The sequence below is a fragment of the Phaethon lepturus genome, unplaced genomic scaffold (genome assembly GCF_000687285.1).
Source record: "Phaethon lepturus isolate BGI_N335 unplaced genomic scaffold, ASM68728v1 scaffold17973, whole genome shotgun sequence".
In the NCBI taxonomy this organism is placed as follows: Eukaryota; Metazoa; Chordata; class Aves; order Phaethontiformes; family Phaethontidae; genus Phaethon; species Phaethon lepturus.
This window is the reverse complement of record NW_010527209.1, coordinates 79,880-93,143: the sequence shown is the minus strand read 5'-3', so window position 1 is coordinate 93,143 and position 13,264 is coordinate 79,880. Positions and strand designations below refer to the sequence as shown.

The window sequence follows — 13,264 nt, the reverse complement described above, 5'->3', positions numbered from 1 at the left end:
GGAAAGAGAACTGCTGTGTTGGTGGCTAACTGAGATGATGTCCACTCTTTCAACAGGAGATGATATTGCCGTGACGTTCCTGCCAGTGGCCACTATTAAATCCTGTGTATCCTCTATGCTACTGCACAAGGTCAGACTCCACAGGGGAGTAAACAACACTATTCCCTAGAACAAGAGTACCTCCGTATGGAGGTCAAAAGTGACAACGGTTCTGTAAACCAAACTGATTGCACTAGAACGATATAAGATTATTGCATTAGAAACTGGGTTAATTAAAGTTTAACTAGAGAAAAAAAAAAAAAGAGTATTTTTGATTCAGCTATTATGTAAACAGGACAGACAAACCCCCCTAAATAACAACATTTATAGCAAAAGAACAACAGACAGCTTTAAAAAGGACTTTTCCCTGTTTGCTTCCACACTTCTTTGGCTCCTTTAATGCTTTCTCTTTTCACACACTTCCAGTAACCTTGAATGCCTTGCTGTTGCGGTACCTGTTAATAAAGTTAAAGTATGTTTAGTAGTTACACAAAAAAGACTCTTATTCACAGACTGTGTAAATATAACATGTGATGCAATGCTGTTGCTCCCATAGTTCACATGCATAGTAAGAAGTTCTTGGTAGCAGCACTCCTCCCAGATTCATAAGCAGTAAGGAATCTTCAGTTTAAAATATAACTTCTTTTTATTTGCTATCGCTACTTGTGTTTCTATAACTGTTAACAAGATAGTTGTAGCAATCATCTGTGGTATTTAGAAACAATGATGTCAGCTTGTTACCCTCAAACCTCGATGAATTCGGTTCCTCAGGACTCCAAGAAACTCGCCGTGGCTCAAGCAGTCATCTCCATCTAGATCAAAAATCTTGAAGATGGTATCCAAAACATTATCTGAGAGCTCCTGTCCTGTTGCCACCTTCACTGCTCTCTTAAACTCAGCTAGTAAAGACACAATATTACATCATAAGGGATTGAACTTGCAAAGAAATGGAAAACACATAAATAGCAGGATTCTGTGCAATTTACAATGTCTCATGAGTATCCTCACTGGAGAATTTGAGATGTGTGAACTGGTAAACTATTAGGAGGCCTCATGCATTCTTGAGCTTGCTTCATCTTTCATAACACAATCTTCAGTAAGTACATGATAAACTTTTGAAATGCACTACTTCTCAAGCAACAGTGAGAGTGGTAATTTTTGCTAGAAATAGCTGCATGCTGAAAACTTACGTACTTTTGGCTGATACCAGTGCACATGGATGACAAGTGTTTGCCTCACTATGGTCGCATTAAAAAATACTACTATTTTATCTCAAACCAGTTTCATGCCAATTCATTCTGCAAGAAAAATCTTCTCCTCAGAGAACAGTATTTTACAATATGCTCCACCTCAACCAACAATCCCCTCAGCAACTCTGTAGAAATACAAATCATCAAATACTCAACGCACTGTTTACAGCACATGGCTTTATATACCTGTAGTTCTGTTCTTTAAAGAAGTCTGTTACCTTCTCTTAAATCCTGATGGAAGAATTTATGAGGATTTATGGCAGAAAAAGCTGTCATACCTCTCTGGACATCTACTTTCCTCTTCAGCTTTTTTGCCTTCTCTCTTTACAGTACCATAAGCATTACAGTAATACCTACTATCTCCACTTTTGGTCTTGTGGTGTAAAGAATTGGGAGTTTTGACTCAAGGAAGATGAGGAAATGTGTGGGGTTGCCATAAATCAGAAGATAGCAAGAGTGAAATGATTATTGTTTATGATAGCAAGCACAATCACAACACATGAGTTGGGTGCATTTTTGAAGGTATCACAGAAAAGTGAATTTCAAGGAGGGACTGGAGGTTATTAAAGTATAGCAGTATTGTAGGTTATTACAGCAAGTTGTTCAACAAAGTCATAAATATAGTAATAATGTGGTTCTGCTTTCATAAACAAGTGCTGTTTATAAATAGCGCTATAAATAAGATTAGTTCTGAAGCTTACTAGAGGAAAGAGCACTCCTGACTTAGCTCTGATCTTTGCCTCTTTGAACAATTCCTGTATAAATGCAGTTGATTAATTTACAGTTGATTTAAACATAATTAAGTTGAAAATCCTTCTGTAAAAGGATATGCCACAATTTGAAAAGGACATGAAATATGGGATGCTTATAGTAGAGTCTTAATTTTGCCTTTAAAAAGTTGTTAACTCTTTCAGCTCTTGAAGGTAAATATAAATCCAGAGACGGCACTGCACTCTTTTGAACATAACATGAAGAAAAGAAGGCGGCTCTTCTAAAATGGTGGAGCATAATAACCTTCAAAGTCAGAAGGGCCACCTTATCAGAGAGAAAAGATGAGCTGCTAACTTACAAGAAAAAAAAGTCTAGAATAAAAGGAAGGACTAAAGGACTGTCTTATTTTTAGATAAATATTCATATGTGTGTGAATACACACATGTACACACATGCAAACAGCAAGACAAAGAACTTAGTGAGATTCAGGAACGAATTAGACATGTATACATGTAACATCCGTGAATTACCTCAGGAGCTGACTGTTTTCGATCACAGTATGGTTCAGTGCATAAACAGAGTCACAACTGCCTGTTGGTTAGGTATGAGTTTTTAGAAGGAAACATTACCAGGGTCAACATCGACTGTTGACCTCATCAACCTTTGGCACTTAAAGAAGTGAGCTAAACTCTCGTTTCTCACCTATGACTACTATTTCACCATTAACTCATCCTCTTCCCTCTCCACTATTTGTACACCTTGTGCAAATAAAATCTGTCTCCCCCCACTGAAGAAAGATGTTGTCAAACCAGCAGAGGAGGGCCATGAACCCAGCTGGGAACTGGAGCACATGATGGAAGAACAGAAGCTGAGGGAGCTGGGGAGAACAGAGGTGTAACGGGGGATCTCTGCAGCCCTTGGACCACCTGAAAGGGGTTATAGGGAAGAGAGTGCCGTATTTTTCTCAGGGTGCATGGAGGTAAGACACAATTGTTGTAAGTTGCAGCAAGAGTTTGACACAGAAAAGTCTTCACGATGAGAGTGGTCAAGCACTAGAACAGCTGCCCGGAGAGGCTGTGGAAGCAAAACTCTTCCTGAAGGCTGGATTAACCAGTGATGGAAGTCACAAGTTGTAACCCCCTCAGTTTTGGCCTTCCTTCATTCAAACGATGTTCACACTTCTCTCTCAAGAATAGTGAATTATCTTCCTGTCTTCTCAGATCTCTCTCACCTTTTTCACATTAGCCCATCAAATATTTATTTCAATGAACGTTAATATCTCATCAAATTTCCTTAGGGACTTTTTACGTTGCTGTTTTCAAATAACTTACGAGAGCTGTCTTTCAAGTCTAACAAGTAAGAAACCACCTCAGGATTACAACAAAAAGCATTTTTATGTCCATGAAACTTTTGTTGCATTGCTCCTATTTCTACTGCATGGGAAAGAAGCAACTTCCCTCCTCCAAATCTTTATTTTAGAAATCACTTTAGTACACTGTTTGTTTTTCATAGCCGTGATTGCATAATGGTACCTAGGCACATGGAGACGGCAGTATGGAGGCCTAAGTGTAACACAGCAAGATGCCACAGATCCTGCAAAAGAAGAGATTTCTATTGTTTAGTTTCCTCAAAAAAGTAGTTTCGCTATGAGGAAAAAGCTTTGTTACCATGAATTGCTACTGAAGCATGTATTGTTTCAATAGATCTAGAATTTAGATTGGACTGAGAGCAGCCCTACGGAGAAGGACTTGGGGGTACAAGTGGATGAAAAATTGGGTATGAGCCAGCAGCATGTGCTTGGCAGCACAGAAGGCCAACTGTAGCCTGGGCTGCATCCAAAGCAGCGTGGCCAGCAGGCCAAGGGAGGTGATTCTGCCCTTCTACTCTGCTCTGGGGAGCCCCCAGCTGCAGTCCTGCATCCAGCTCTGGAGCTCTCAGCACAGGAAAGACATGGACCTGTTGGAGCGGGTCCAGAGCAGGGCCACAAAAATGGTCAGAGGGATGATACAGCTCTCCTGTGAGGACAGGCTGAGAGTTGGAGTTGTTCAGCCTGGAGAAGAGAAGACTCCGGGGAGACCTTATTGTGGCATTTCAGTACTTAAAGGGGCCTTATAAGAAAGACGTAGAGAGACTTTTTACCAATGCCTGTAGTGATAGGACAAGGCAAAACGGTTTCAAACTGAAAAAGAGTAGATTTAGACTGGACATAAGGAAGAAACTTTTTACGATGAGGATGGTGGGACACTGGAACAGCTTTCCCAGAGAAGTTGTGGATGCCTCATCTTCAGAAGTGTTCAAGGTCAGGTTGGATGGGTCTTTGAGCAACTAGTGAAAGATGTCCCTGCCCATGTGAGCAGCGGGTTGGGCTACATTTTCTTTAAAGGTCCCTTCCAACCCAAACCATTCTATGATTTTATGGTTTAGTCTGTTGTGAACTGTTCAGCATATGATAGCACATTAGAACTTACAAATCAAAACATTTTGGGAACTTTATATTCCTGTTTTTTCATTAAATAGAATTAATTCAGAATAAAGAGCAGTATGGTATTTTTGGACTTCATAGCGCTACTTTGGGATAACGTATTTACATTAAGTCTGTAATAAAAATGCATTATTTCTTTTAAAAAAAATATGTGAAAGGTATGCAGCACTTACCCCGTTTAACAGGACGATTGGCTACAGTAAACATCTGCATGGCAATAGAAAAGTCTTCCAGGTTGTTTGTGAACTTGCAAAAAGTCTTGAATTCTTCCAAACTGATATTCTAGAGTACCACAAAATTCAGATGGTATATAATGCATAATACATTCACACCCTAGTAAATCTATTTCAGGAAATCTGGTGAGACCTAGTGTTTAAGTATGATTGCTTACTCATTGTCAATATTTGTATTTTTCAGGGGGCAAATTATCTTATCTGCATAAAATGCAAAAGCTGCAATAATTCACCTGGAAACTAGTTACATTATTAGATACTTATATTCAAATGAAAACCTGTACATACAAATGAAGAAGCAAAACAAAGCATGCTTTATATACCAACCTCTCCTGCCTCAATTCTGTCTTTCACATTCTGCCAGTAAATTTCATTGTTTTCCTCATCGGTGAAGTACAGTAACCATTCTGCAAAGTCTTCTTTTCTCATGACATTCAAACCCTTTGAAAACTTTATGAATTCCATTTCTTGGACTTCTGTTTGCAGATTTTCCATGAATCTAAGGGTAAACAGATATCATCCAACAGTTGATACTTGCATCACTGTATCACTTCTACTACCTTAGCTACTAAATGCAGGAGACACTAACCCTTAATCACAAATACTATCTATGTCATTGTTTAAAATGTCACTGGTTTAATTTTTACCTGCGTGTGCAGATTTGTTTCCACAGCTGCATTTCAATAATGACACCAGTAGGGTGCTCTCTAAGTCTGCATTCATAGATTGTTGCTGCCAAGATAATTTACTGATACACTTGGCATATAGTTTTTACCAGTGTTTAAAAAAGTGCAAATAATGAGATAAAATGATTGGTAAGGCAGTATAATAATGAGTGAATGAAAAAGAACGTGGTGACTAAAAGGCCTGACACATGATTTATGAAATTTCATATTAATAGAGAGAGGAATGACAAGGTTGGAAAGTGCCTTAAAAGATGAGGCCCTAAAAATCACAAAGGTGAAAGAAAAGAGGAAACTTGAAATCATCACTGCAGGAAAAGATGACTAAAAGCCTCAAAGATTATAACTGCAAAGCGGGGTTTGGCAAATCAGTTCTGCACTCACTAGAGGACGGATTAGAGAGGATTACAACTGACATGTACAGAGTTCAGAAAAGCACAGAAAATGATGTTGCAGGTGTTTGGGAAGGTACGAAGAGACCTGTCTGAAAAAGGAAGGGGTGAACATCAAGGTTTTTAGGAGACACCCATTCCTTTAGAAAGAAGAGAAAAACATATCACGGGAAGCAAGTAACAACCTGCAGGTACAGAGCTAGATCTGTAAGCAGAGTTGCAGCTTTGAGTTTCCCCAGTTTGGTCTATGTGGCCATTATAACTTCTTCTGATATGAATTTTGAGAAAGTAAAAGACAATGCTGTGCGATCCATTTGGCAATTTCCACTTCAGAAATGGGGCAATCCAAAATTGCTGATTTTTAAATATGTGAAGGCTAAAAACACAGTGCTGCTTGCCAGAATCCCTTTGGTACTTTGAAAGAACCCTATTTTATTGAGTTGCAAAAATTATTGACGGGAGAGAATTAAATACTCCTATACTGGGACAAAGCAATTAGTTGGAGAAGGGAACAGCTAAGGGTCTGTGTAGCCAGTATCAGTAGGGGCTCATTTGCTCATAAACGTTTGCATGGCCTCACTGGGTTTGAATTCTTTCCCCTGAAATTGCGGCATTTTAGTCCACACAGCTATCTTTAGTTCTTTAATGAGATCACTTGGACAGTTAGTATCTCGAAGATCTGTGAAGTCTATATGGGGTTAGCTGAAGACTGCTGTCACAGCATAAGCGCTCTCTTGCATTTTTTCCTCTAATAATTAGAGCTGCACATGCAAGGGCCAACAAATACTTCACATTTGTTGAAGCTCTGGACATGCAGGCAAATGAAAGCCTGACAGTGGAAGTGATTTTATGTTTCAGACTAGTTTTATTAGGGTAATACTGAGGAGGGGTATGATACGCTCTCACATTTTATATGGATATTTTTTTTGTCCAGTAAAGGGGGTTACAAGGCCTCCACAGCACAGTCAAACACGGGTATCTTCCTCCACAGTCCACCTTAAAACCTGGCTCCCTTTCGTGTCCCCCAACCGTCCCTCTCACAAGGGGATGAAACACCAAAGGACCTGTTTGTACCACCAATGTGAAAAGGAGGCCCCTTGTCTTACAGACCGGCAAGCGCTTACTTGCACAGCTTGCAAACCACTCTTCAGTTTTCAGATGCAGCTCGTGAGGTGACTGCTGCCTCCGGCCAGCCCAGCACTCGGCACGTGCTGGGGAGACCGGCCAGCACAGACTGGCAGAACCAAGTCCTGCCGCACCGCTTGCACGAGCCTCCATGGATCCTGGGAAAGGAGGTCAAGCTGTGGGCGGAGAGGACAGCATGGACCAGGCATGGAGTCAGTCTAGCAGAGACTGACTAGGGCCACTTGGCTGCATTTTGGGAGTGTCCGTCAAGGGCGAGGAGTAGATGGTATCTGGGACGTGGGGCTTATGCTTGGCTGGAAGTCACAGCAGAGAGCATGCAGAACAGTAACTGCATCTTTGACTGTCGTTTCCAACCCATGTAACATCTGGTCTGGGGGAGGAGAAGCTGCTGAAAATGAGGTCACTTTCAGAAATATGCGTAAAATGTGGATGTAGGTAAACAAGACACCACGTGCTTTATTTTCTTGGCTTTTAACCTATGAAAGGTAGACACGTTTTGCAACAGACTTAAGGTCTGTTATTGGAAGTATGAATTCTTGGGGAGCTAACGCTCAGTACTGGTCAGTAGCCACAGGTGATGACAAACCATGTATTCTTCCATCTTTTCTAAATATTATATTTCCTTAAGGAGAAAACCCTCAGTGACCTGCCCTCTAGCCATACCCATTAAAGGCAGGACAGCTCAAAGACCAAGCATTTCTACATGCTGAGGAAGGAGCAAGTGGCCCATGTAGCCACACACATAAGCCAGCTGAAAGGTGCAGCAAAGCCAAAGAGGAAAGTGAAGGGTTTGGCTGTGGCATTTTTGATGTGTTCTTCCTTCTGAACCCTCCTCTAGTCAGACAGCAAATGAAGCATTATATTTCCCCAGCTCCACTGTGGGTTTTCCACTGCCTTTTCTCAGGCCTGGGTTCTTGCCCTCCCCAGTTGCTTTGAGGCAAGGACACCGCACCCTTCCTGTGGCACAAGAGCTGTGCCTCTTGCTGGCCTGCGCAGAGCAGGGAACGGAATGGGAATTACTTATTTAAGTACAAAAAAATTAATGGGTATTTCATTTCAACTTGTAGGTTCGCTCCTGGCAAGCCAGAGTGGGAAGATTTCCTGCCGTACCAAATGCTACTTGGAGCAGCAGCTGAAATGTGCAATTTAAAATTTATATGTGATAGCTTCCCATATTATAAAAATTAAAATACTATGAATCATCACATCAGCATTCTAGGTCACTCTTATTCCCAGATGTGAGAGTTGAAAATCCTAATGAGTTTTTTTAAGTTATTAAAAGTTATTAAAATAACTTTCTGGTTAGGATGTAAAACTTGATACTTAAATGCCAAGACACCACTAGGGATCCTTGCTTTTGTATCTTCTGGATCACAGTGTGATGAATTTCAGCTGGAAATTCCTTAAAAATTTCTTCAGGTATTAGGAAAAACAAGCATAGGAATGAAATTCCTGCTCTCCCAAAGTCAGGGGGAGCTTGGCTGGGGACTTTGAAGGGAGCCATAATTCAACTATGGAAACAGGATTCTGACTGTAGATGTGCTTTACAATTAAAAAAATAATTACACTGGGAATAGTCTTATGCTATAGCAGCTTGAAAATAAAAGCAAGCCCTAAGTTTCCAAACAACAAAAAGGAAGGCAAATCCTAAATTCATATGATGGAGAAAAGTCTGGGAACACACAGTACTTTCTTTAAGAGAGCCTGTTTTATCCACACTCTCTAAAACACCCACATTGAAGGCCAATGGCCAAATTCGTTATCGTGTTACAACAGCATCCAGAAACCTTATCAGGATTTATCCCTCATTTTGTAATGTGCTTTACAGATCTATAGAAAGAGGGAGTCTCTCAAGACTTTTTGGCAACTCAGCTTTAATAGAAGTAAAAATGCAGTAAAAGTGGGGAGACCTGAGGAATGCAGCTGTTCCCCCTCCAACCTGAGATGTTGCAATGAAGTGCTAGGAATACAAAGCAGTAGAATGAAACACAAAAGGAAAGGTTAGGGAAAGTTTTTCTTTCTATACCTCTTGACCTGAACTGAAAGTCTGTGTAGAGCTTTAATACGGTGATACAGAACTGACTCGTTCTTGTTGCACTGATTTATAGGAAGGAAATTTAACAACAAAGATAGTGATGGATATACCACCCTGGCATTTGTACTCTGCTTTGGCTCCTCTTTCGATACACAAGTCCTTCTGAAGACCTGATAACCCTCTCTGCACCAAAGGGCTGTTGCAAACCAGCTGCAAGGTTGCCTTTTTGCAAATCTGAGTTTCAAAACAGAATATAGAAAATCTAATAAGGGCTTGACCATTAACCTTTACAGAACATTTAGACCTATGCTTGTAAATTCAGTTTTGCAAGTGGTAAGACAGTTAACCAATCTTACCATTTTCAGAATTACAGGCAAAAGCCCCTTTGATTTACTGTCCTCAATGTTTCCAAACCAAACCTCACAAAACTACTCACTTTCATTTAGAAGCATCCTGTAGAAATTAATTAAGCTATTCCTTTGCTAAGTATATAGGAAAGGAAGAAACAGAGATTCTTCTCAGCATCATTACTAAACATTTGGAAAACATTCAGATTCAGCTATGATAGGAATACACAATCACAGTGCCAGATTTTGTCCCCATCTCCACCTCCTCCCTGTCTGATCCTGGTTGCACGAGATGTCATCCCTACGTGTATTAGGGGCTTATACACACGCACACAGATACAAGTGTAGGTACAGAGACAAATAAGGAGGCAATCACATTCTGTATCTGCAAAGCACTTCCAAATCCCTAGATGAAAACCACTGAAAACATACAAGCTATCATCACAGCAAAAGCACTACTGGTTGATGATGCTACCTAAAAGAGATCCTGCATCCATGCATTGGCACAAACACAGCACAGCATCGGACAAATGTCAGCACTAGCAGAGTGGTTCAGCCTGGACCATTCTGGTTTCTTAAATAAAAGGTTTCAAATGAAATGTACCAAGGAATTCAAAATACTGAAGGAAAAAAAACAGGCCAGGCAGGGAAAAGGCATGTTTCGTGTATGACTATATAATTTGGGACCTTCAAGCTAAAGCGGAAAATAAAAAAGAAACCATGATTAAACAGTATTTCTGCTGCAAAATTCTATGAGGAATGTGGAAGCAACAAATCAGATAAGAAAATGTCATAAATTGGATCTGAAATGTTAATTTTCCTTACATGATTACAAGATACCCATTGTTTAACCGTACCAGGAAGTACGTTTTTGTAAGCCGTCCCAGGAAAAAAATACAAAGTTTTTTGAATATTTTTTCCATACTCTCTGCACTTTTTCTTTCTTTTTTTCCTTCAAGGAGATTGTGAGAGATTTAAGTTTGCTTGGGGACAGATTACAGAAAAAAAATAATAGCAGTCGTAAACTGTTTAGGGAGTGAATTACTGTCTCCTCTTTTATTTGGGATTAGACATACTTAAACAAGATCAGTAAGGGACTTTTTCAGGGAAAAAAAACAGTGGCTGTCAGGAAGAAATATTTGCTATACCTAGAAAGCTAAATAGTCTTCTACTCTGAATAAAAAAGTATATACAATATAGCTGGAAATTAAAGCATAAGTGAAACATTTTTTGGAAGGAAAAGATCAAAAATTATTTGTCTCAAAAAACAGGGGAAACTGCTATGAATAAGAAAAAAAAGCCTGGAATCCCAAAGAACATCTGACTTCATGATTGAAATCTGACATTCTATAAGATGGGACCTGGTATTAGAAGATGACGTTATTGTTGAGGTGTAAAACTGAGTGGTGGTCATCTGAAACAGAAATTTGTTCAGGTCTTCTGAGAAGAAAGTCTCACCTGGTTACAGCTTCTTGTGTTAAATTTAGCCTTCTGTTACATGATTCTAGGTTTGCTGCATATTGTTTTGTTTTCTTAAACTTATACAGGGTAACAACGATTCCAGCTGCACTTGACCAGGAGGCACCACTGTTACTAGCGATGTACATAAACATGCTCCAGAATAATTTAGATTTAAATTTCCTAACTTTTGCCAGGGAAACAAGCTGACACTTTTGAAGTGGTAAATTATTAGGAATAATTATCATATTGTCCTTATGTTACGGACAATACAACTGTCAGGAAACCACGTAGCAGTCTGGAGCTGAACATGTGTTCCTTGAGTCCTACCTTAGGATCTCTGAAACCACCTTGTTACTATGGGAAAGACACAGGATGGTTGGGTGGGCTTCCTGGACTGCTTCCACTACTTCGAAGCAGTCCCTGAAGAAGGAAGCGGGAGTCCCACCACTGCTGCTCAGCAGAGAATGAAAAGCAGCAGCTTTGGTTGCTGTTTTGACTATGCTCTGGAGGATAGTGAGAAAAGAGCTTGACTGGTGTCACAAAATACCTATGAAAACGTTATTTCTCTACTCTCATGCTCCCAGCAGCCCAAGGAAGGTTGAAAAGTGATCTGATATTCTGTTTCACGGTCTCATTCCTTATGTCCAGTAAAAAACTGCCTGAGGATTGTCCTTGTGTGTATCGCCTACCTATGATTTCCAAAGACCATGAACCAGGTGGAGACAGATGGAACACAGCCGGCTTAACCATTTTCCCTCCCTATAATCAGTGTGCCTCCCGTGTTCGGGGCAGTAGGAAAGGAGGCACAAAAGCTGGCTTACATCAGGTCCACGCTGGCTGAATGATGTAGACGGTTTCCATTTTCTGTGTGCCATCTGAATGCAAAGAAAGGAGAACAAGGCAAATTAATTGCCCTGATATATTGACTGTGGCTGCCCAACATGTTTTAAACGTTTCAACTGTGGGCTAAAAGGGTCGGACATCAGTGGTGTACATGTAGATACAGATGGCTGCACACTTACAAAAGAATTTTTTTAACGTCAGCCAAACTGAAAAGGAGGAAGCATGAGGAAAATATACGTAAGTAATGAGGTGAGAATGCTAGTCTCAGCTTTCTGAATTCCCATGTAAGTACAGTGAATTGCTTTTCTTTTTTTTAGTTTCAAGGACTCTACAGCACAGCAATATCTGTGTATTTAACTAATGTGACAAGTTTTAGTGTATCCTAATCAAACCTAATCACCCCTACTTTCTACTAGGTACTACACTGATCAATGGAAAAGCTTTCTAGGCAAGAACTTGGAAAATGATAAAAGCATTTGCCATCATTATTTTCTGCTTTTGACAATGATCTATGTCTGTACAGCTCATCAGTCATCTCTTGTAAAAACAGCGTGGCACTTTGATCAAACAGCCAACAATAGCTTCCCGCGTAAGGTAAAATGTTATGAGAGGCCATCAGATAGAAATCACATTTTCTCTGAACAATAGGAACCCAGAAATGATGTGCTTGATTTACTTGCAAATAAAATCATGTGAAAGGTGATATGTTCACACAGGTTAAAAAGACAGTGATCCTTTTATTCACCTTTCTGAGTGTTAAACAAACTTCACTGTCATGTTGCAACTGAGATGGAGTGTCTATGCAGTGATAAAGAGGCACATTCCAGCTCTACAAAACATAACTGCCACTGTTGAAAAATTACCTGCATTAAACCTTACACTTATCCCACAAATTTTAAGAGCAAGATGTGGGAGTTTGATTTTGATTACAGGCCTCTATCTGTGTGGTAGGCAAAGGTCTTTAACCTACATGTACTAGGTACATAGCTTCATCAATGTCATGCCTCATTGGGTCAATGCAGGATTTTATCTAAAACCTAAGGCTTTTCAGTTTACACTGTATATGCAAACACAACCTTTTACTGGTGCTCTCTGCCTTTTGTTTCATTGAGGGGATCTATGGTATTTATAGAAAAGGGAGCTGGAGGCGTCTTAAACTAATTTTACTCACTTTGATTCCTATTGAGTTGAGGTCTTCAAAAGAGAAATTGTGTTTATTCGAAGACCAGTGTGTGCCAGCGCCAGTGGAGCCGAACACTTTTTAGTGTTAGAAAAATTGCCACTCTTCCTTTTCTATTCTGGCTTTCTCCAAACCTCCACTGATTGCAACAACATTCATTTTTAAGAGGGCTGACAGCTTCCTCTTCTTCTGAACATAAGTTGAATAAAAACACATTATCCCAATTTATTTTTGCAGTCTGTAAATGACTGATTATTTTTCTACAAAAGGTAATACTGATGTAGATAACCTTCTCTGGATGTGGTGCTACAAGATGTGTGTCAAGATTCACACAGGTATTTAGGCACTTCCACTTATCTCAAAGAAACTGTGCATTTGGCTTCTAGGCCCAAGTTCACGTAGCAAGCTGTGTCTGGAGTTCATACTAACAGGAGACATTGATCTCCCAAGTAATAGAGAGTT

The 13,264-nt window shown here is 39.9% G+C and overlaps 1 protein-coding gene across 1 annotated transcript in view; it reads right to left on the bottom strand.

The window, feature by feature from the left end:
- Positions 1-389: 389 nt before the first annotated feature.
- Positions 390-13,264, bottom strand: part of MICU2 (mitochondrial calcium uptake 2) — a 63,051-nt gene continuing 50,176 nt past the window's right edge. The window contains exons 8-11 of the mRNA XM_010283320.1: positions 5,043-5,214; positions 4,656-4,764; positions 781-938; positions 390-494 (exon numbers count right to left, since the gene is read on the bottom strand). Coding sequence (XP_010281622.1) covers positions 390-494; positions 781-938; positions 4,656-4,764; positions 5,043-5,214 — 544 coding nt within the window. The remainder of the gene's footprint in view (positions 495-780; positions 939-4,655; positions 4,765-5,042; positions 5,215-13,264) is intronic.